The 18,687-nt window shown below is 54.9% G+C and overlaps 6 protein-coding genes across 6 annotated transcripts; 2 read left to right on the forward strand and 4 right to left on the reverse strand.

The window, feature by feature from the left end:
* Positions 1-506: 506 nt before the first annotated feature.
* USP7 (Ubiquitin carboxyl-terminal hydrolase 7) lies at positions 507-4,684 on the reverse strand (the record flags this gene model as incomplete). The annotated part of the gene is made up of 10 exons (XM_028642594.1): positions 507-616; positions 689-818; positions 878-1,199; positions 1,233-1,673; positions 1,723-1,892; positions 1,950-3,542; positions 3,598-4,057; positions 4,116-4,263; positions 4,325-4,484; positions 4,682-4,684. 10 exons carry the CDS (start codon positions 4,682-4,684, stop codon positions 507-509), a joined length of 3,537 nt encoding a protein of 1,178 aa, XP_028493617.1.
* Positions 4,685-5,915: 1,231 nt separating this feature from the next.
* On the forward strand, positions 5,916-6,833 carry ERP1 (emp24p/erv25p- protein; the record flags this gene model as incomplete). The annotated part of the gene is made up of 3 exons (XM_028642595.1): positions 5,916-6,119; positions 6,266-6,571; positions 6,684-6,833. 3 exons carry the CDS (start codon positions 5,916-5,918, stop codon positions 6,831-6,833), a joined length of 660 nt encoding a protein of 219 aa, XP_028493618.1.
* Positions 6,834-8,013: 1,180 nt separating this feature from the next.
* Positions 8,014-9,913, reverse strand: YCK1 (casein kinase I; the record flags this gene model as incomplete). Its single annotated transcript, XM_028642596.1, has 6 exons — positions 8,014-8,018; positions 8,072-9,068; positions 9,119-9,267; positions 9,324-9,393; positions 9,464-9,610; positions 9,755-9,913. 6 exons carry the CDS (start codon positions 9,911-9,913, stop codon positions 8,014-8,016), a joined length of 1,527 nt encoding a protein of 508 aa, XP_028493619.1.
* A 2,334-nt stretch (positions 9,914-12,247) lies between these two features.
* Positions 12,248-12,915, forward strand: D7B24_008510 (uncharacterized protein; the record flags this gene model as incomplete). The annotated part of the gene is made up of 2 exons (XM_028642597.1): positions 12,248-12,298; positions 12,379-12,915. The coding sequence occupies 2 exons, from the start codon at positions 12,248-12,250 to the stop codon at positions 12,913-12,915; spliced, it is 588 nt and encodes a 195-aa protein (XP_028493620.1).
* A 183-nt stretch (positions 12,916-13,098) lies between these two features.
* D7B24_008511 (uncharacterized protein) lies at positions 13,099-15,063 on the reverse strand (the record flags this gene model as incomplete). The annotated part of the gene is made up of 1 exon (XM_028642598.1): positions 13,099-15,063. One exon carries the CDS (start codon positions 15,061-15,063, stop codon positions 13,099-13,101), a length of 1,965 nt encoding a protein of 654 aa, XP_028493621.1.
* Positions 15,064-15,929: 866 nt separating this feature from the next.
* Positions 15,930-18,549, reverse strand: LYS4 (mitochondrial Homoaconitase; the record flags this gene model as incomplete). The annotated part of the gene is made up of 6 exons (XM_028642599.1): positions 15,930-16,753; positions 16,816-16,894; positions 16,960-17,472; positions 17,535-17,897; positions 17,959-18,456; positions 18,529-18,549. The coding sequence occupies 6 exons, from the start codon at positions 18,547-18,549 to the stop codon at positions 15,930-15,932; spliced, it is 2,298 nt and encodes a 765-aa protein (XP_028493622.1).
* Positions 18,550-18,687: the final 138 nt, after the last annotated feature.

Raw genomic sequence — 18,687 nt, forward strand, 5'->3', positions numbered from 1 at the left:
TCTCGCGGCGGCGACCCCGGCTGTTGGCCCCCTGCCCCGTCATGTGGGTCGGGTCACCTTGCATACGCGGTACCGAGCCTCAGCAAGTCAATCATGTCGTTCGTATGCCTCGTCGACGGACCATCAGAGCTTCCACACTTCACTCGGTGCTTGACGACACACCAGCATCAAAACCATGTGATCTTCTTATGACTGTTGTGTCCTATACCTGACATGTTGCTCCGCCCTGCCATGTGTGCAGTCACCTTCCTGGAGAGCACCCCCCGAACCCCCAGAGTCAAATGATACTGCCACAGCCAACAGCTTCCGTCCCGGCTTGTACTCTGTACAGTTTCACTTCGCCAGAAAAGGACATGAAGATAGTCAGACGATAGTTCCACAAGCCTCCCTCGATAAGGAAAACCCTTTAGACTGACTCGGGAAGCGATAACATGTACTGAAACAAGAGCTCGTGTTGCTGGTCCCTCCGCGTTCCCTTCGCATTCAAACGTCCACGCCGTCAACCGCTACCGAAGGAAGAGGTCTCCAACGCCGTTTCGTAGAGCCCTTGTCCGATCGACGTGATCGAGGCCTAGATAGTCATCATCGCCACTTGCAATGGACCATAGCTCGTCGTCTGTCATGCGTCTTCATCAGCACTGCGCCCGAGAGCAAAAAAAGGGGCTTTGCACACATGTTGCTGACGTACCGTCCTCCAGATAATGGGGTTTAGAGAAGTGCGTTCTCCTGATCAGGGCAATCTTGATCTTCTCAAAGCTCTTGCCCTTCAAGCCCGTACGCTTCTCCAGCCTCTTCTTCGTATCTGCAAACTTCTCGCCCTGCACCCTCGTCAGCTACTGGCTCCAGTCGTCGACTGTTAACGTGCAAGCGCTCATACCTCGATCAGCAAAAATTTGAAAGGCACACCATGGGCCCTGTTAGGTTCGCCCTGGAAGTGAAACACGGAGATGGTGTTTGTGTCGTCCACGTTGACTTCATCGTCCGGCACACGCTCCGCGTACAGGTTGGTGTAGTCGTTGAGGCTGATGACGGGGTAGTCGCGCTTGAGCTCCCGGTAGAACTTGTGCTGGCTCGCCTCGTAAACCCGAATTCGACCGCTTTCGGCTTCGTCAGTCAGATCTGCCCTCTTAATGAGCGCCTGGATGAGGTCCTCAATGATGCCATTCTTGGCGACCAAGAGATCCAGGTGGTCCTGCTGGCTTGTTAGTGCCGCCTAGACTCCGATGCCACACATGCAACTTGCCTCTTTCGTAATGCCCTCTGTGAGCCACGTGATCTTAATGTTCTTCTTGGTGTCTAGCTCCGCAAGACTGATGTCCAGGACTTCGAAATAGAATGCATCCGTCCTTTGGCTGGCATTCAGGTTGCCGAATCCGGTGGGGTTCAAGATGGACTGAAGCGTCTGGTTGTTGCCACGCTTCACGGCGCTCTTGGGGTTGCCTGTAGACACGTTGACTGTCCATAGTCGGAGATGTGTTGGCTCCCACTCCAACTGCGCCGCAACTCGTTCCGTCAACACATCGTAGCTGATCTTCGAGTTAAGAACCAGCTCGAAAGGCGGGAACTGTGCCGCGTCACATTTCGTGGGATGCGCGTGGAACTTGACAGTTTTCTTGTGATGCAAGAAGTCGTAGTATTCCCGAGCATCCTCGACGCGATCAGACTTTCGCGTGCTGCCGCACTGTTAGTTGTGGCCTTTCATGGAGTCCTTCTGTCACTCACGCTTCTTCAGACACCTGCTTCTCATTGAGGTGCAGACGCTTCTCGAGAATGTTTCTTTCGCTCTTGCGCTCCGCGCTCCGCTGGAAACACAGAACATCGCCGTCTTGCAACTCAGCCGCCTTCAGCGACTGCTTCGGCTTCAAACTTTCGATCATGGTAGGTTTGATTTCCTGGCAATAATGTTAGCATCTTGAGAAAAAAACAAGAATCCGTGTCCGTGTACAGACCTCGTATAGAGAGATTTTCTCGTCAGACGGCAACTTTTCACCCCAACCCATTTTCTTCAAGATCAAAGGCACGAGCTCCTCCACCTTCTTCTCCTTGCTGATGTACACATGACCAACGCCACGAAGGGTCTGCGACTCGATATCGAAGTACTTGAGGAATAGCAAGATCAAGTCATTCTTGACGACAATGCCATTTTGTTGGGGTTCATGGGTGGGCCAAATAGCCTTGCCGTCGGAAGCCGTTTCTTCCGCGACTTCAGCCCAGAGTCGGAGAGCCTGGTCCCGGTGCGCCTGTGCTCGCTGGAAAACCTCCTCCACCGTAGGGTTGAGGTCCATGATCGGTTGATCCGGACGGATTGTCTTGTTTTGGCGGTTGACCATGACCCAGCAGCGAATCTTGCGAGGGTCCTGCTGCATGTCTTCGGCGATGGTGGTCGTGAGCTCCTCCATAGTCATCGTACGAAGAACCCGGTAGAACTTGGGCGTCGAAGCATCCTCCACTTCAGGGTCAAAGTTGGTTAGATCTGTGCCGCCGTGCTGCTTGAAAGTTTCGTTTGTGATGACCTTAACACCGATATAGAGATGCTCCTCCATACGCTCCTTCTTCCTGGCTTCCCGCAAGGCAGTCTCTTCTTCAATTCTCGACTTCAGATGAGTAGGAATGTCGTCCGAGGTGACGGGGCGCAGGATCTTATCGAGGCGTGTTTGGCGAATGTACACCAGCATGTACGCACTGTTTTGACGCATGATCGGCGCCTTCTTTTGAAGCGGTGCTCGCAGCAAAGAGCCATTGGGGAGTCGATACTCGCCACCAAAGTTCTCCTCAAGCACCTCGCGCATCGTCGCTTTCGTAACCTTGTCGTCATCATACTTGTAAAACCACCCATCCTTCTCGGGCTTCAGGAAGGCGTAGTAGTGTCCGGCGTTGAGGTCACCGCTGTGCACGAGCACGCCGTGCAGTTGGTAAGTCCAAGGCTCGGATTTGTCGGCGCCCTCAATCAGGAAAGGGGCGGCGTCAAACTCCTCTGGGAACTCGTATCGATCGTTGATCTTCATCATCATGTCTCGTTGAATGTCGTACTCGAATCTTTTCAGCTGCAAGTGCAGCACATCCGGAAAGCTGGTGAAAATGACGCCCTTGTTGGCGTCCTGGAGCTTGAACTCGTCGCCCGCATAGTACTGGTTCTCGCCATCCATCTTCTCGACTTGGATGTAGTCCTGGAAACTCTCGATGAGGTTCTTGTTGCCGCTCACGTTGAGCTGGATATCCCAGAAATCTTCGATACGGCTGGATTCGTAGTCGACGTTGACGCAGGAGATGTACGTCTTGATTTTGCCACTGAACATGTCAGGCAGCACCTTTTCAGCTGGCGTGCCCTTCATCTTCTCTTCCATGCGTTCCATGAGCTTGCGCGACAGTTCTTGAACATCCTGCTGTTCAAAGATGTGTCTCGTTTCCCACCCAAAAGACTTGGTAAGCTCATTCGTGCCTACTGCCGTTTCTGACGTCTGGAGCTGATAGAACAGACGCTGAATTGTGTAAGCACTGTTGCTCAAGCTATCTTCCTGCTGTGTAGGAATTCCGTAAATGGCCTGTTGATCGCGTTAGCGCACGGTGCGACAAGAAAGCTATTTGGTTGAGCCTCACGGTGCGGAAAGCGTTTGTGAAATAGAGGGACTGGAGAAGCGAGTTGAGATAACAGGTGGCTCCCTGATTCTTCAAGCCAACATAGCCCGTTTCCTTCTTTGAATCGTAGTTGAGAAAGGTATGCCATAGCACGCCCGTCTCGTCCTCAACGACACGAAGATATGCGGTGATGTTGGCGGTGTCGTTCTCGCATAGTGGTCGGCTTCCGTTCTCGTACGGCACATTGAACATTTTGCGCAGCTCGTAAAACCTCGTGAATCCCCAGTCAGCCTCTTCTTTAGTGAAGCGATGATGAGCAACGTGGTGCGTGTAGAGACTGGGATCGTTTGGGTTCGACAGGACTAGAGCAAACTGCACGCAGCAGCTCCAGTTCTCTGGAACTTCATTCGGTTCGAAGCCATGTTCGAGGTAGATGGAGCACTGGTCGACATTATTGCCGAAGGGGAAGAGCAGAATCCGCCTGTGACACATGATTAGTCCACCGCATTCAACACGGCGGGGCTGGCGCAACGACGTACCAAGGGTAGCCGCCGGCATGGAAGATGGGACCATGCTCGCGCTTTGGCAGCCCCCTCCAGGAGGGGATCGACCATGTGTTCACGACATCTTCTAAGATGCGGGGTTCTTCGGCTAATGGTGGCAGGATCAGCTCCTTCATGGCCTCGTCTGGGTCGCATAGCATGTTAGCGTATCCAAAGCGCGACGAGCGAGCACCGGCGTGGCTTACGGTCGGTCGCCAGAGGCAGGTCTTGCAAGTTGTCGATGTCATGGTCGTTGTCTGGGTTGATGATGGCGACAGGCTCCTTCTCGGATTCGTTCGGAATGCCGACATAGTCGTCTGTGTCCATCACCATCTCGCTGGGGGATGTAATGTCGTTGTTGTAGCTCTGTTCCGTGTTTGCGTTAGCTGTGTGCCCAAACAGAATGTGCGGCGTTCGTAACGTTGACTGGTGATGACGGCGGGGCAGGCTTGTGTGGCGGCGGCGACGACGATTGGAGGCCGAGGACAAGGACAGAAGCAGCTCGGCAGGCTAAGGAGATGCTGGCTCTTGAACGGCCGCGATTTGCACTTCTGTCATCTTACCATGATGAAGGTCCCTGGCTTCGTTCGCGGGAGAAGGGGGAGCCAGCGGGAGCTGAGTTTTGTCGACTGAGAATGCCTGGAGGTCAAAGGTCGACGACTCTGGACGCCAGGTGGGACGCGAAAGACCGACCAGCCCTGCACTGTCGGGACTCGCGGGGAACTGTAGCGGTGTCGGCTACTGGTCAGAAGAGCTGCATAAGCAAAAGGCGATCCGGGTTTGAGTAACCTACGTAATGGTCTACCAACGGCAAGACGGTGGTTCGTGTATCTGCTAATTGGTACGAATGCAGACCTGGATTTGGGTCGTGTCGTAGGGAAGCCTAGGTGGGCAAGGTCCCGCTAATAAAGGCAAGGTAGGTAGGTAGGTAGGCAAGGTAGGTGGGCTAGACAGGTAGGGTAGGTTTCGATCACCTCCGCTCGATACCTATTCCAGGTTGTTGCGAAGCAAAAATTGCAGCAAATTCTTGCAGGAGTGTCGAGTCTGACAGCGACGACAGTACTCAGGCATGAGGAACCATTAGTGTGGTGAGATGTTGTGGCTTCTTGGTTGTGCAGCAAGGCCTGTTGAAGTTCTTGGGGTGGGTTGCAGGTGGGCGGGCGACCGAGGGCACTTGGTCCAATCCAAAATGCGGAGAGCACAAGGCAATGGGCAATGACAATGGCAGTGGCACGTCACTCTACTGGGGGGGCGCACGCCGAGGAGGCTTCAGAGGATCTGTCTTTGACCATAGTGGCAGTGACTGCTGACTACCCAGTTTCGTCAGACTGCCCGTCTGTCAAGGCGCGCCAGTCCTCCGGTTCGCCCAGCCCTGCTTGCGTGCCTTGCCCGCCTACATGTACAAAGTACCTCAGTGACTGGTTGACAACTGCAGCATTCAAACCCCACACTGGCTTGGAGCTTCCCACTCTGGCCGTAGTTGTGCCGGCGGGTGCCAGCTGCAGTGAAGTGGAGTTCAGCCGGCTGATGACTAAGATCACATGACACCCCTGACGGTCGCCAGACTGGACATTTTTCGAACGTGGCAGCTTCCCCAGGGCCTGGCGAATTGATCCTGGGGTTCCCAGGAGCCAGCCGATCACATCTCGACAGCTACCCTCCCACGACCTCAGCATCTGCAACCCTCGACCACGCCCATTGCCCGGCACGCCTCCCCACAGCTGGAGCTTCTCACCTGCTGGTCTCGAGTCTCACCACGACGTCCATCCTCCTCTCTCCCCCCTCCTCCCCGCCATCATGAGGTCCTTCCTCCCTCTCCTGTCGATGAGCGCCGTTGCGCAGGCCCTCTACTTCTACATCGACGGGACGACCCCGAAGTGTTTCTTTGAGGAGCTCCCCAAAGACACACTCGTCGTTGGCCACTACACCGCCGAAGAGTGGGACGACAGGATCAACAACTGGGCCAAGCACGACGGCATCAGCATCTACATCACCGTCGACGTATGTGCCACCACCATGCCACCCGCCCTACCCCGTCCTTTCCTTGTCCCGTGTCCTCTCGACATTGGCGCTGCCTCCTTTCTCCCAGCAGCCGATCATCTCTTGCCTTCCTTTCACAGCAGCTAACCATGTCGACTGATAAACAGGAGCTCTTCGACAATGACCACCGCGTCGTCTCCCAGCGCGGTGCCGCCGCGGGCAAGTTCACCTTCTCCGCTGCCGATGCCGGTGACCACCAGCTCTGTTTCACCCCCTCGTCAACGTCGGGCCGCTCCGGCTGGCTGAGCCAGTCCTCACACAACGGCGGCATCCGCCTGACGCTCGACCTCGCCATCGGCGAGACCTCCCGAATCGAGTCGGCCGACAAGGACAAGCTGCAGGACGTCGCCACCCGCATCAAGGACCTCAACGCCAGGCTGCAGGACATTCGTCGCGAGCAGGTCTTCCAAAGAGTACGTTTATCGCGCGGTGCACAGTGATCCGAACAGGCGAAAGAAAGAGAAAGGAGAAAAAGAAGAAGAAAAAGAAGCATGACGGAAGGAGCGCAGCTAATGCTTACTCTAGGAACGCGAGGCCGAATTCCGCGACCAGTCCGAAGCCACCAACTCCCGTGTCGTCCGCTGGATGATCATCCAGCTGACCGTCCTCGCCGGCACCTGCGCGTGGCAGCTGTCACATCTCCGGTCCTTCTTCATCAAGCAGAAGCTCACGTGAGAGCGCTGCGCACGCGTGGGAGGAGCGAGGGACGACACAAGAGACGGGAGAAGGGACTCGACATCTTTGTGTTGTGCAAAAGGCGTGGGAGTTCTGGAGGTATTCCGCCGTCTTTGGAAGAAGACGGCGTCGTGCATTGATGCATCTCGAGGACATCTACCTAGCTTATGATGCAAAAGACGTACTGCATGAGGGAGTTGCCCCCTAGGCATGACAGGAGAGCAGACAGTAGGGGTTCTGTAATGAATGAGACACGCTTTCAAACTTGTTCGCCACGACTGCCAAGGATTCACCCTCAAAAAAAGCCTGCTTGACATGCGGGATCCAACTAAATAAATGCCAAAGCTAGCGTCACCAGTGAGCCGGTTGAGACGGGACGTTCAGCAGAGCCCATATATGAAGTCATTTCCTTATATTCTCACGTCTATCAACCAACACTAACAGCCCGCCTGCTCGACCTCCACAGCCCATCTGTCCATCAGCTTCCCCAGAAGCGTGTCGTCCTCTGATGTCTGCTCCCTCTGCATCTTGCCCAAGATCCCTGGGCAAGGCACGAAATCAACTCTCGTCGTCCTCGCACTACACGGCTGGTGTTATTATGAACAGTACACGAACGTATTGCAGAATCAGCCCAATGCCATGGTGCCCCACCGACCGCCTTCGCCCGCCATGCGCCGTACTGCGCGCTGTGCATTAACAGGATGTAGTAATGTTTTTTGTTTCGGCTGAAACATTCAGGCCCTCAAGGAAATAAGGTCCGGGTCCCGAAGTCGAGTTTTTTGCATGCCAGTGATGTAGCGCAGTCTCTCCTCTTGTGAGAAAAGGATGAATGAACACCGCTACGCCAAGATAAGGAGAATGCCCGAAGAAGAAGAAAGAAAAAATAAAAGTCGTGCCGTCGTCGACATGGTGCGGATGATCAGCTCTGATGGCGTGATCAGAACGGGAAGAAGTGTCCAACGAGGCGCGGTGCAGAGGCCTTTGATGAGATCCAGTGGCATGGCAGCCAGGGTAGCTCTCGCGGTAGTCCACGGCCGCTCATGACCAGAGAAATACACAACGCATATCGACGTGCAGAAGCTGGATCAAGAAGAATCCGCCTGTGTATATAATCGCTTGAAAGGAGCTAGCTGGTCCCGCTCCCGGTATGGCCAAGACAACACCAAGTAAATCCGGGACACTAACCTGTGAGGGAATTAGCCTGTGCTACACTTGGGTCAGTATGTTGGGTTACGCACCGCAGCAAAGGACCTTCATGAACTTCTGCATGCCGGAAGGTTGGGGCTCAGGAGACCGTCCACTAGGCTGAGCCGGCTGGGCAGGACCCTGCTGAGGAGCAGTCTGAGGCAGGTTGCGGTTGCTGTTCTGGAACTGCGCCTGTGTGGATCCGGCCGGCGTCGCCATGTCCCGGAGACCCCCGACTCCGCTGCTCCGCTGGGCGCCCAAGGCGCCGGGCGCGTTTGGCCGACCTTTGTTCATTTGTTTGATCGGCGACGGAGGCGGGGGTTGCGCGGCGTTTAAACGGCTGACCGTCAGGTTCTGCGCTTGCGCGTGGGCTGCGCTCGCGCCGCCGCGCTGACCGCTGTGGAGTTCCATCTGGGACGGCCCGGGTCGAGCGTTGGGGTTGTGCAGGTACGCGTTGTTGTGCCCCTTCGACCCGTCCCAACCTTTCCCCGAATCCTTGGAAATCTTCATCCAGTCATATTCGCCATCCTCGACCTCACCCGTATTCTTGAGGGCTTGCGTGAAGAGCTCGCGCAGGTAGTCGTAATCAGGGGTGTCCTCGAAGCCAAGGTTTCGTACGTATGTGAGGTACTTGTTCAGTTCGTCGGGGAAGCCTTCGCACAAATCGCGAATTTGGGTCGTCTGCTTCTTCTCGCCGATCTTCTCGTACTTTTGCTTGTTGGTAGCAGCCTTCAGGCCCTGCCAGGGCAGACCACCGCGGAGGAAGTACATGAAAACGTGACCGAGCGCCTCCAAGTCATCACGGCGAGACTGTTCCCTGCCAAGATGGGTGTTGATGCTCATGTAACGAGCTGTACCGGACAGTGACTTGCGTTCGCGGTAAGGAATGTGCTGCTTCGTCTTCGGGTCGCGGTACTGCTTGGCCATGCCGAAGTCGATAACATGGATGACATTTGCGGCCTTCGTGCCCGGCCTGCCGATAATGAAGTTGTCGGGCTTGATGTCACGGTAGATCAAGTTCTTCTCGTGGATCGTCTGAACCCTTGAGAGCTGCCGAGAGGGTTAGTTACGTCAGTGTCCAGTTGGCACGGCAGACATACCATCTGCTTTGCAACCATGACAACGGTCTTGATGGTGAATCTCCGGCCACAATGGTCGAACAAATCCTCAAGCGAGGGGCCTAGGAGGTCAATGACAAGGATGTTGTGTAGGCCCTCCTGGCCGAAGTAGTAGACGTTGGGGATGCCCGCTATTTCCTAATTAGAATGCATTGCATCTCGTAGCGAAAGACGTTTGGCGACTCACGACAGCCGACAAGAATCTTGTACGTCCGGTATTCATCGCGCAACTGAGGAGCGTCACTCTTCCGAGGTTCCTGATTATGTTTAGTCAAGTTGTCTTGGCGGGAAATTGGGGCTCCGAGAATCGTCAGGCGTGATACTTACAAACTTGATGGCGACTTGCTGGTTGTTGAGGAGATTGGTGCCTTCGAAAATAACGCCGAACGAACCCTCTCCAATTTTCTTCCCCACGCGGTAGTGTACGCCGACGACATTGCTCGAAGAGGAAGCCATCGTATCGAGAGATAGGTCCTACACGGACCGTTCTATCGTGTTCAGGTCCGAAATTGTGAGGCTGGTGTAATTGTGTAGCTTGTATTGATGCGGATACGACCGGCAAGACCGTAGTCTTGTGGGATAATTTCAAGTCTAGAGATAATCGGCAGGTTAGCTTACTGCTTTTCGGTTGTGATCATCAGCGTCAAAGGCACGGCAGGCTGGTTCGGTAAGGAAATCGATGTCGGCGCGAGAGGGTTGGTTGAGGTTCAAGGCGAATGCAGAGTTGAGCGCCATGTTAGGCTTGCTAATAATGTGCTGGGCGCGGAAAGAAGGCATTGCACGGTAACAGGCCAAGTCGGCTCGCGTGCTGCCATACGAAGATGCGGTATCCGAGACGGAAGATGCAACGGAGATCCCGATGACATTATTGGGGCCGTCTAGATCACTGGCGGTGAGACGTACCTGCAGGATGAGTGTGGTGATATCCAGAGTGTCGAATTCGTCGTCGGATTGGGGGGGGGTCGAGCTCGAATCTGAAGGCGAAGGCGTATTGTCGTGTCTAGTCACCGACACTAGAACCTTGGGCCAGGGGCAAGGGAGAGCGAAGTGGATGGTACCCGGTGCTGTGCGAGACGCAATTGCAGCTGCACGCTCAGATGCAATAGAAGACGCAGACGCAGCAAGCAGCTCTGACTCGGTGAAGAGGTTGTCGTCCAGAGGCGAAGATGGACGAGCAGGACCGAGGAGAGACGTCAGGAGGGCCACGATGGCGTGGTGTGGAGGAGAGGACGGACGGGGATGGGATGGGGAGGAGGGTGAGAGAGGCGACGGTCGGGGTTGGAGGGCGAAAAGAGAGAGAGCGAGAGGGAAAGGGCGAAGCACAAGCACAGCCAGGTACGAACCGGGCACAAACGGACCTGTGCACGGGCGCTGTAGGCAGGTACCTTAGGAACCTCAAGTAGGGACCATGGGCTCTAGAACTGGCAGCGGACAGGCACGGCAGGCAGAGACAAAGGTAGAGCAAGGCAAGGTAAGGTACCTGAGCAGTGGACCAGGGGACGTGGACGGGGAAACGGGACGGTCGAGGGAACTGGGACTGGGGTTCGGCCGGTGGATCTGGCCCAACGCTGGCCAGGTAAGCCACTGGTTCGCTCGTGAAGCAGGCGAGCGGGCCTGAGGCTCCCAAGTCAGGTCTCCTTCTCCAGTCAGGTCGCCTGCAGCTGGGGGGGGGGCCTACCAGGCCCCCTTCCATTTTCCGCTCAGTGGGAGGCGGGCAAGCGGGTAACGCCAGTTTCCTTCTGACACCGCCTGTGCAGGCCACACAGGGTTGCCTTGGTTATTGTTGGCGCCCGTGCTCCAAGAGGGGGGGGGGGGGGGTTGGAGGCGCTGTGGCCACTATTAGCACCCCGACTGGCAGCCACTTTGGGGGGGCAACTAGCCACTGGAATGTGCGGGCCCACGACTCGTAATGGCCATGTGAACTCCTGCCTTAGGCCCCATGTACATCGCGTCGCCCGCAATCTCCTACCAATCTCGCATGTACCGGAGCAAGACTCTTCTCTGGGGCTCACCCGCCAGCGTTGTCAACCTAATTTTTGTCCGACTCGATCAAGCCAAATTTCTTGGACCCCTCCGCATTGCTCGCTCAGGGTCCGGTCATCTCGACTTTCAGCCAGGCCCCGAAAATCTCCATCTCACTGCAGTCTTTCTCTACGACTTCACGTACCAGATGCCCCGCCCGGTCGATTATCTTCGTTGCTTCGCTCTTATGCACTGGCACGTTGATGGAGACGCCGACCTCGGAAAACGACATTACCTCGTCAAACTCCTGGTCCTGAGCTCGGCGGAGGCTAGACCCATCTCGTGAAGGCCAGCCCAGCCCCCGGCCTATCAAGCCGCACTAGAACACGCCTCGCCTTTTCTGGCAGACAGCCGAGTGCCCCTGGAAATTGGCCCGAAGCGCGTGCCCATTGGCACAGTCGCTCGTTGGTCGCTGTGGAGCGGAGGATGTCAATCAACGAAGCTTTCGTCATTCTATGGGCACACGAGAGTTCATCCGCGGTTGAGAGACGAGGCGGTGAAGTTAAGAAGACACTGATCATGGAAGGTGCGAAGATCGTGAAGCCACATCGTTGTCTCTGATGGTGCCGAAGCCGAAATCTAAAGCCACGGCACGCTTGTCTCTACTCAGCAATGCTGCTGAAGGACGACATGTCAGTGCGTCTAGATTGGTTGTGTCCTGACCATTGAGCCTCAGAAGACGCCCTCGTCAGGACCGATATCCCACCCTCGAACCTCCTGAACATGACTTGTGACCCAGGCATCGCCATGGTTTCGATTTCGTCAGTCTAGAGAAATCACTTCCCGATGTCTGGGTTCAGATGTCGAGCTTCAGAGGTCAATTTCCAAGAAACAGCTGTCTGATCTTTGGTGAGACTCATAGCGGATGCATTTGAGGTTTCTCATAGGTATATACAGGTATATTTAATATGGAGGTCTACCCCGGACTACATCAAAGTCTCGCAACGCTCACTCCCTGCCTTACCTGATCTCGAGCTTAAGGTGCACCTACGTCGACACCTCCAAACCACCACAACCTGGTAGCGATTACGCCCCTCCAACAACCACGATCCCACCAACGCCAATGTGACGCGACTATCACTGCCCCCAATGGCAACCGCGATACCCTCCATAGCCTGCATAGGCATAATCGGCCGTGAAGTGCGTGCAGCTACTCTCTCTCCCACCTGGCCCCCTTGCCTCCTCTGTCCTCCCAGCTAACAGCCTTGTCCTTCGTCCAGAACAACCCCCTCCATGTCTCCATCTTCCCCTCCTTCAACCCGCAGACCAACACTCTCGCCCCCCTTCGCACGCCTCTCCAGTTCTCCCTCCTCCTCTCCTCCACCCTCGATGTCTTTGAACTCCGCGCTCGCCACGCTGCAGGCACTGGCACCGGGCTCTCTGGCGACTTTGGCCTCCTCCACGCCGTCGACGAGCGCCTCGCCGCTTACGGCTTCGAGACGAACACGGGCGTCAAAATTGTTGTCGTAGTCGATATGCGCGGGCGGAGCGTCGATGGCAGCGTCTTTGGTGGTGATCGAAAGTCTGCCACGGGCACAGGGACGGGGTCCGCGGGCGGTGGTGTCGGGTTGAGGGATGGGGAGTTGAAGGTTGTGTTCCGCGCGGTACAGAGCGCGTACGTACGGCTCGTGCAGAACCCATTTTTCGAGCCGGACGAGGTCATGGGCAAGGGAGGAAAGAGGATCAGGAGCCGCAAGTTCGATGGGGAGATACGCCGCATCGGCGAGGGTTGGACGCCGGGCGTCACAAGCTTGTGATGCATCGGCTCGTTTCGATGATGGACTCCGTCTGAAGACGGTCATTCCAGGTCACACGGTTGGATTCATGGCGACGGCGTTACGGAATGCTTCATATTGGACGGTCATCGCCTGGTGGCTGCTGTCTAGAGTCTGGTGTTGAAAGGTTCCACGGCTAAGACATCACCTGTGGAAAATGGTCAACTATTTCCTCCATCTTTCCAGGTTCTTCATCGCCTCAACTCTCAGTCCCTGAAGACCAGCCGGTTCTTCAAGCTCTACAGAGGGGCCCATGGTCGCATCATTGCTCGACCTGGCAGCCTCATTTATATTGACCTTCAGCGGCGTGGACGGCGCTCCCTTCTCCCAATGTCTTGCGTCTGCTGGAAGCGGCTGCCACCAGTCTCCTGTCCGGGCGTGCCATTGGGCGCTACACATCTCCCACAGCCGGCTTGCTGCTCGTTTGTATGCAAACCTTTCATCCTCGCCGGTGAAGGCGCTGGTGTTGCCAAAGTCCACCTCCTTAGCCTTCTCCTTTGCATCGTTCAAGCCAAAGTCGGAATCTTGATCCGGATCGTATTTGGAGGTCGACGAAGCGGTGTCGTAGAAGGATATGTTGGGACGGAACGGAGAGGAGCTATCTTGATACACTTCGGCAATAGTCTCGCTGTGGATAGCATCGGCGTCCACCACTGGGTTTCCGTCCGCGTTCTTGCGACCGAATGCCCTCGTATCAGGGAAGAATAGTTCGTCCGGCCCTCTTGCCGCGCGGACGACGAGTTTACACTTTGCTTCATACAAAGCATCTAGGAGAGTGATAAAGCGACGTGCTTCATTCTTCTGCAGCACTGTCAAGACGGGAATGTTGTCGATGATAAACGTATGGTAAGTCGAGGCCATGGTGATGTAGTCAGCTGGACCGAAGGCCTCGACAAGTTTCGCAAAGTCCCAGTATACTCTGCCATCGCCTTGATGAGGGATCGAAATCGTTCGCCCGTAGACTACCAGTGATGCAGGGCTCCAGTCTCCATCACTCGGTTGTGTGCATAATCCCCGCCAAGCAACCTCGCCGTCCGTCGGAAGAAAGTATTTTGCGGGCTTCCCGAGTCCCGTAGTATGCTCCTGATTCTCGACCTTTCCGAGTGTGCCGACGTCTTGGAGGGGGCTTACGGCCTCGATGTTGTCGAGTTCGCCGCGCTCAAGTGCTGTTTGAGGCCCTTGAGTAAGGTCCCTAGGTTGTTCTTCACGACGTCGCCAATCAGTAGCCCCCTCCATGTGCCAAAAGTCACATCGCGCTTTGAGCACGTCCAGGAAGGCTGCGAAGTCGCTTGACTGTCCAAAGAGCTCACCCCGCCCGCGCGCCTTTTGACTGGCGAAGAAGCTCCTAATAAAACCTCCTGTTGGCGGAGGAGTATACTCAACGCCGATGGCTTTCTGCAGTTCCTCTGGCACGCGGTTCGACGACGCAACCAACACGCCACCCAGCTGGAAGAAAGCAATGAACAGATGGCTCAGAATCTTACTCGCAGCCCGGTCGGGGAGCTGGAATTCGTCGAGGAAGAGAATCGGTGATTCCTCGACGAGTTTCTTGGCCAACCATAAAAGCGAATACTCCTGGTCACCGCCTTGCAGCTGTGGATGAGATCGCCTGAATCCCTCGAGTTGGGAGAATGAATAAAGCATAAAGGTGTTGAAGTGCCACCTCTTTTTACGATGGGTGGGTAGACCTTCGTAGAGCATGTCAATTAAGAGACTCTTGCCCCGGCCCACTTCTCCAGCAAGAAAGAGGCCTTTGGGCGAGTCGATCTCGAGGGCAGCTTGGTGATTCGTCAGGACCCTGATTAACGCCAAGTTGTTGTTTCCCTCGGGTGCTGTAAACAGTCGCTTGAATAAAGGATTCCTCCATATTGGGTGGCTCTTCACAGCGAGAGTCGGCTCTTCATCATCCGGGTTTGACGTGATTTCTGTTATTTGCTTTAGGCGTTGTCGGTATTCGGCGGATGGTGTGTAGTCCTTGAGACGGCCGTAGACCTTTTGGAGGTGCTTGGCCAAGCGATGCTGCGAAGGATCTGGCGAGTAGACACCTGTGGCAACCAAGGCCTGGTACTTGATCAATGGGTCTGTAATAGTAACTGAGGTTGAAAAATGTCTCCTAGTCGCCTGGATCATGGCCTGAGGGGGTCGCACGCAAGGACTCATCCTAAAGCATGTCTAAGCAATGAGACCTCAGCTGGGGAAATATGCGTTCGAGGTTTATGCCGAAGCAGATGTGTGGGATCCTAGCCGACGAGCTACTGGTCCTTCTATAACCTCGAGAGCGCCCGGACTCCAGTGGCGAACTGGTGCGGTTCTGATGGAGCCTATGTTGGTTGAGGTCTCATGTGAACAAGGAGGCAGCGACGTATCGAGTAAGTGGGTAGCCGACTTGCGCCCGGATCCGACATCCGTATTAGCTGGGGGCGAACCTGTTTACTGGAGCAAATTCAACGGTACCAAAAAAAAAGAGACTTAGACAGTCCACAAATAAAGGTTAATTCTGTCTTGAATCTGAAGCCATCGTCACCGTGACAGGGCGAGGTGTTTGAACCATTTGCTGGTGTTTGGCAATCTATGGTGACGTTCACGACTTGAGGAGATTACGTAAGGCGGGGTCCGTCGACAGTGTGGAGCTCAACCATGGGGCGTTACTCAACGAGGCTGTGAAATGGTCGGCCGTCACGGGTACAGGCATGAACTGCAGCGAAGATTGATGGCTATATGCGAGTCAATACTCTTGACGTTTTTATACAATATCGCTTGTCAATGTCAGCCAATATTTTGCTGCTGTGCAGCTTGGAAAGATGCGTCGGAGAAGGGGAGCATCCTAAGTTCGTACCACGAGGGTTCAGTCGACGGCGTGTAGGCGTACGTGTGTGCAGATGGATAAGTCACATGAGCATGCGTTATCTAGTGATTTCAAACAAAGATAGATAGAATACACCGTGTCTACAAGTGTTGACTTCTTTTACATTTACCCTGTTTTTCTACATCTAGATCTATGAGGCAGCCTGTGCTAGCTCATTCTTAACCCATCCTACCAACCCACCCTTTGCAATAATTGCTTGCAAATTCTCAGGGAACTCTCCAACCTTCTCCTCCCAGCGTTCACCGCCCTCACCCTCCTGCACCTCAATCTTGCTCCGGGTAATATCCCAGGTAAGGGTCCAGCCTGTACGCCGGGTAGGGATCTTATCTTTTCCGAAGGTAGTGCGAAGACGCTCCACCAAACGTGGCAATTCTAGACAAGGCAGCGCATTGTTGATGCCGTTCCGGACAAAAATGTTGGAGAAGCTGCCCGCCAGAACAAGCGGAATATGCTTCGCCAGAAGGGCTGTCGCGGCTTGCTCCCTCGATGAGCCACACCCAAAGTTGAAACCGGACACGAGAATGTCGTTCGGCTTGATGATTGTCCTGAACTCCGGGTCATAGTTCTCCATGCAGACTCGTGCCATGTCTTCCGTCGTCATGTCGTCCTGATATGTGTATTTTCCGGCATAAATGTTGTCGGTGTCCAGGTTGTCAGCATCAGCAAAGATGATTTCACCGGTAATCTTGGTGGGGAAGCCTGGTAGGATCTTCGTGGCTGCCTGCGCAGCACCATCGCCGGCAGGAGCAGTCGTCTCGACCCTTTCGATGAAAGACTCGAGCTGTTCAAGGACATTGCCGAGCTCATTCTCGATGGTGGCAGGTTCTCCAGTGCCGTAACCGTGCTGCACGCCCGTGTAATCCTCTGGCACCTTGTAAACGCCAGGGCCGGAAAGAACGCCGCTCAAGGTGCTCGCAGCAACAACCTCGGGGCTACTGAGGTACGCGTGCGCGACTTGATATCGTTAGTGATCTTGGTGCCACAAATGAAGTTGATGGAAAAGGAGGAGAACTCACGCCGCGAACCGAGTCGGCCCTTGAAGTTGCGATTTGAGGCAGAAACACCTGTCTCGCCATCCTCGAGCAAGCCCGTGCCCTACATTTTGATACTTAGCATAGAATCCCCACAAGAATCCATTCAACGAAGCAGTGACGACTTACCAGTCCGATACACGGGCCACATGAAGGCGGAAGCACCGTGGCTCCGGCCTCGACCAAGGTCTGCCAGCTGCCTTCATCCTCAGCAATAGCCTGTTCTCTGGCTGAAGCTGCTGCAATGTACAGCTTGACGCCATCTGCAATCTTGGGGATCTTCCCATCATTTGACTTGGCAGCAGCCTGGAATACCTGGGCCGCAGCCTTGAGATCCGAGCTTCGCGAGTTGGTGCAGCTCACAATGTATCCCTTGTCAACCTTGATGTTCTCTTTGGCGAGGTCATGGAGCGGTGTTGAGATTTTGACCGAGTTAGGACCAGAGATATAAGGTGAAAGAGTAGAGAGATCCAGGTAGAGCTTCTTCGCATACTGCGCTCCGGGATCGGCTCGGAGAGGGTCGGCGAAGAGTTCGTCAACCATTTCGTGCGTGATCCGCTGTCGAGTAGTGCGTTCCTCTAGCATTGCTGCCTCCGTGGCCTTGTATCGGAGCCAACGCTGTAGTGTCGTATCGATGGGAAACTATGAAATGACCAGTTAGACGGGCTCATAGAGATGCCTTGTAGCTTGAGCAGGTGCCATACCATTGCGGACGTTGCGGACCACTCAGTCGACATGTTGCTGATTGTCAGCCTGTCGTCCATTGGGATACTGGCCATGGTTTCCTCGGATCCCGTAAACTCAACGCTGTGGTTCAGCACATCCAATGGGAAGAGTCCACAGAGCGCAATGATGACATCTTTTCCGCGGACACCAGGGGGTAGTGTGCCCAGCAGGTTCACTTGGACGACCGGGGGACACTGGAACCAACTCTTGCCGGTAGCAAAGATTCCAGCCGCGTCGGTCCTGACCAAGGCCACTCCCAAGCTTCCTAGAGCTCCGTACATGTTGCTGTGGCTGTCGGATCCAACACATAGGGTTCCGGGCCACACGAAAAGCTCTTCAACCTACGCAACTTGTCAGCAAACCAAAGAGTCGTTGGCATTAATCGTATGCAGCGGGGCTCACCATAATCTGGTGGCCAATACCATGACCTGCGGGAAAAAAGTTGACTCCATGCTTCTTCGCAAATTCCTGAATCTGCTCGTACTTCTTCACGTTGCTAGGGCTCTTGTTCTGTACGTCGTGATCAAGTGCAAAAACAAGCTGAGATGGGTCCTTGATCTCGGTGGCACCCGTGGACATGAACCTCATGGCCACAGGCCAGGTGTTGTCATGCGTGAGGCATCTGTGAGGTTGAATTTGGACATAGTCGCCGCTTCGAACGACCTTTCCGTCCGGAAGGTTGACAGAGTAGCGTTGAAGGATCTTCTCCGTCAGCGTTTGCGGCGCTGCTGTCTTCTCAGGAGCAATATTCGGCAGGCTTGACTCTTGAAGATTCGTATGAGAGGTGGGCACCGTTGTTGAGGCATAGCGAAACGTTGGCTGGCTGAATTGGGAACGGCCAAGGCTTCGACGAATGCTCGTGTGGACGAGCGATCGAGCCCAAGGGGCGGTCATGGCGACCTGTGTCAGAGGGATCAGTGACTGCCAGATGTAAAATCGTTCGAAGTTCAAGTTCGAAGCCATAAAACCTACCGCTCTTGCTCTGTAAGACATGTTACGCTCCTTTCAGCGCAAAGCGCATGCCTCAGACAATCAGTGTTGACGAAGATATCGATAGAATACAAGTGACTAAAACGCAGCAATGACCAAAGGCCGACTTGCCATTGGAGCAGTCACATTCGGGTATGCAAA

The sequence above is a fragment of the Verticillium nonalfalfae genome (genome assembly GCF_003724135.2).
Source record: "Verticillium nonalfalfae strain VnAa140/NRRL 66861 chromosome Unknown scaffold_77, whole genome shotgun sequence".
Lineage (NCBI taxonomy): Eukaryota > Fungi > Ascomycota > Sordariomycetes > Glomerellales > Plectosphaerellaceae > Verticillium > Verticillium nonalfalfae.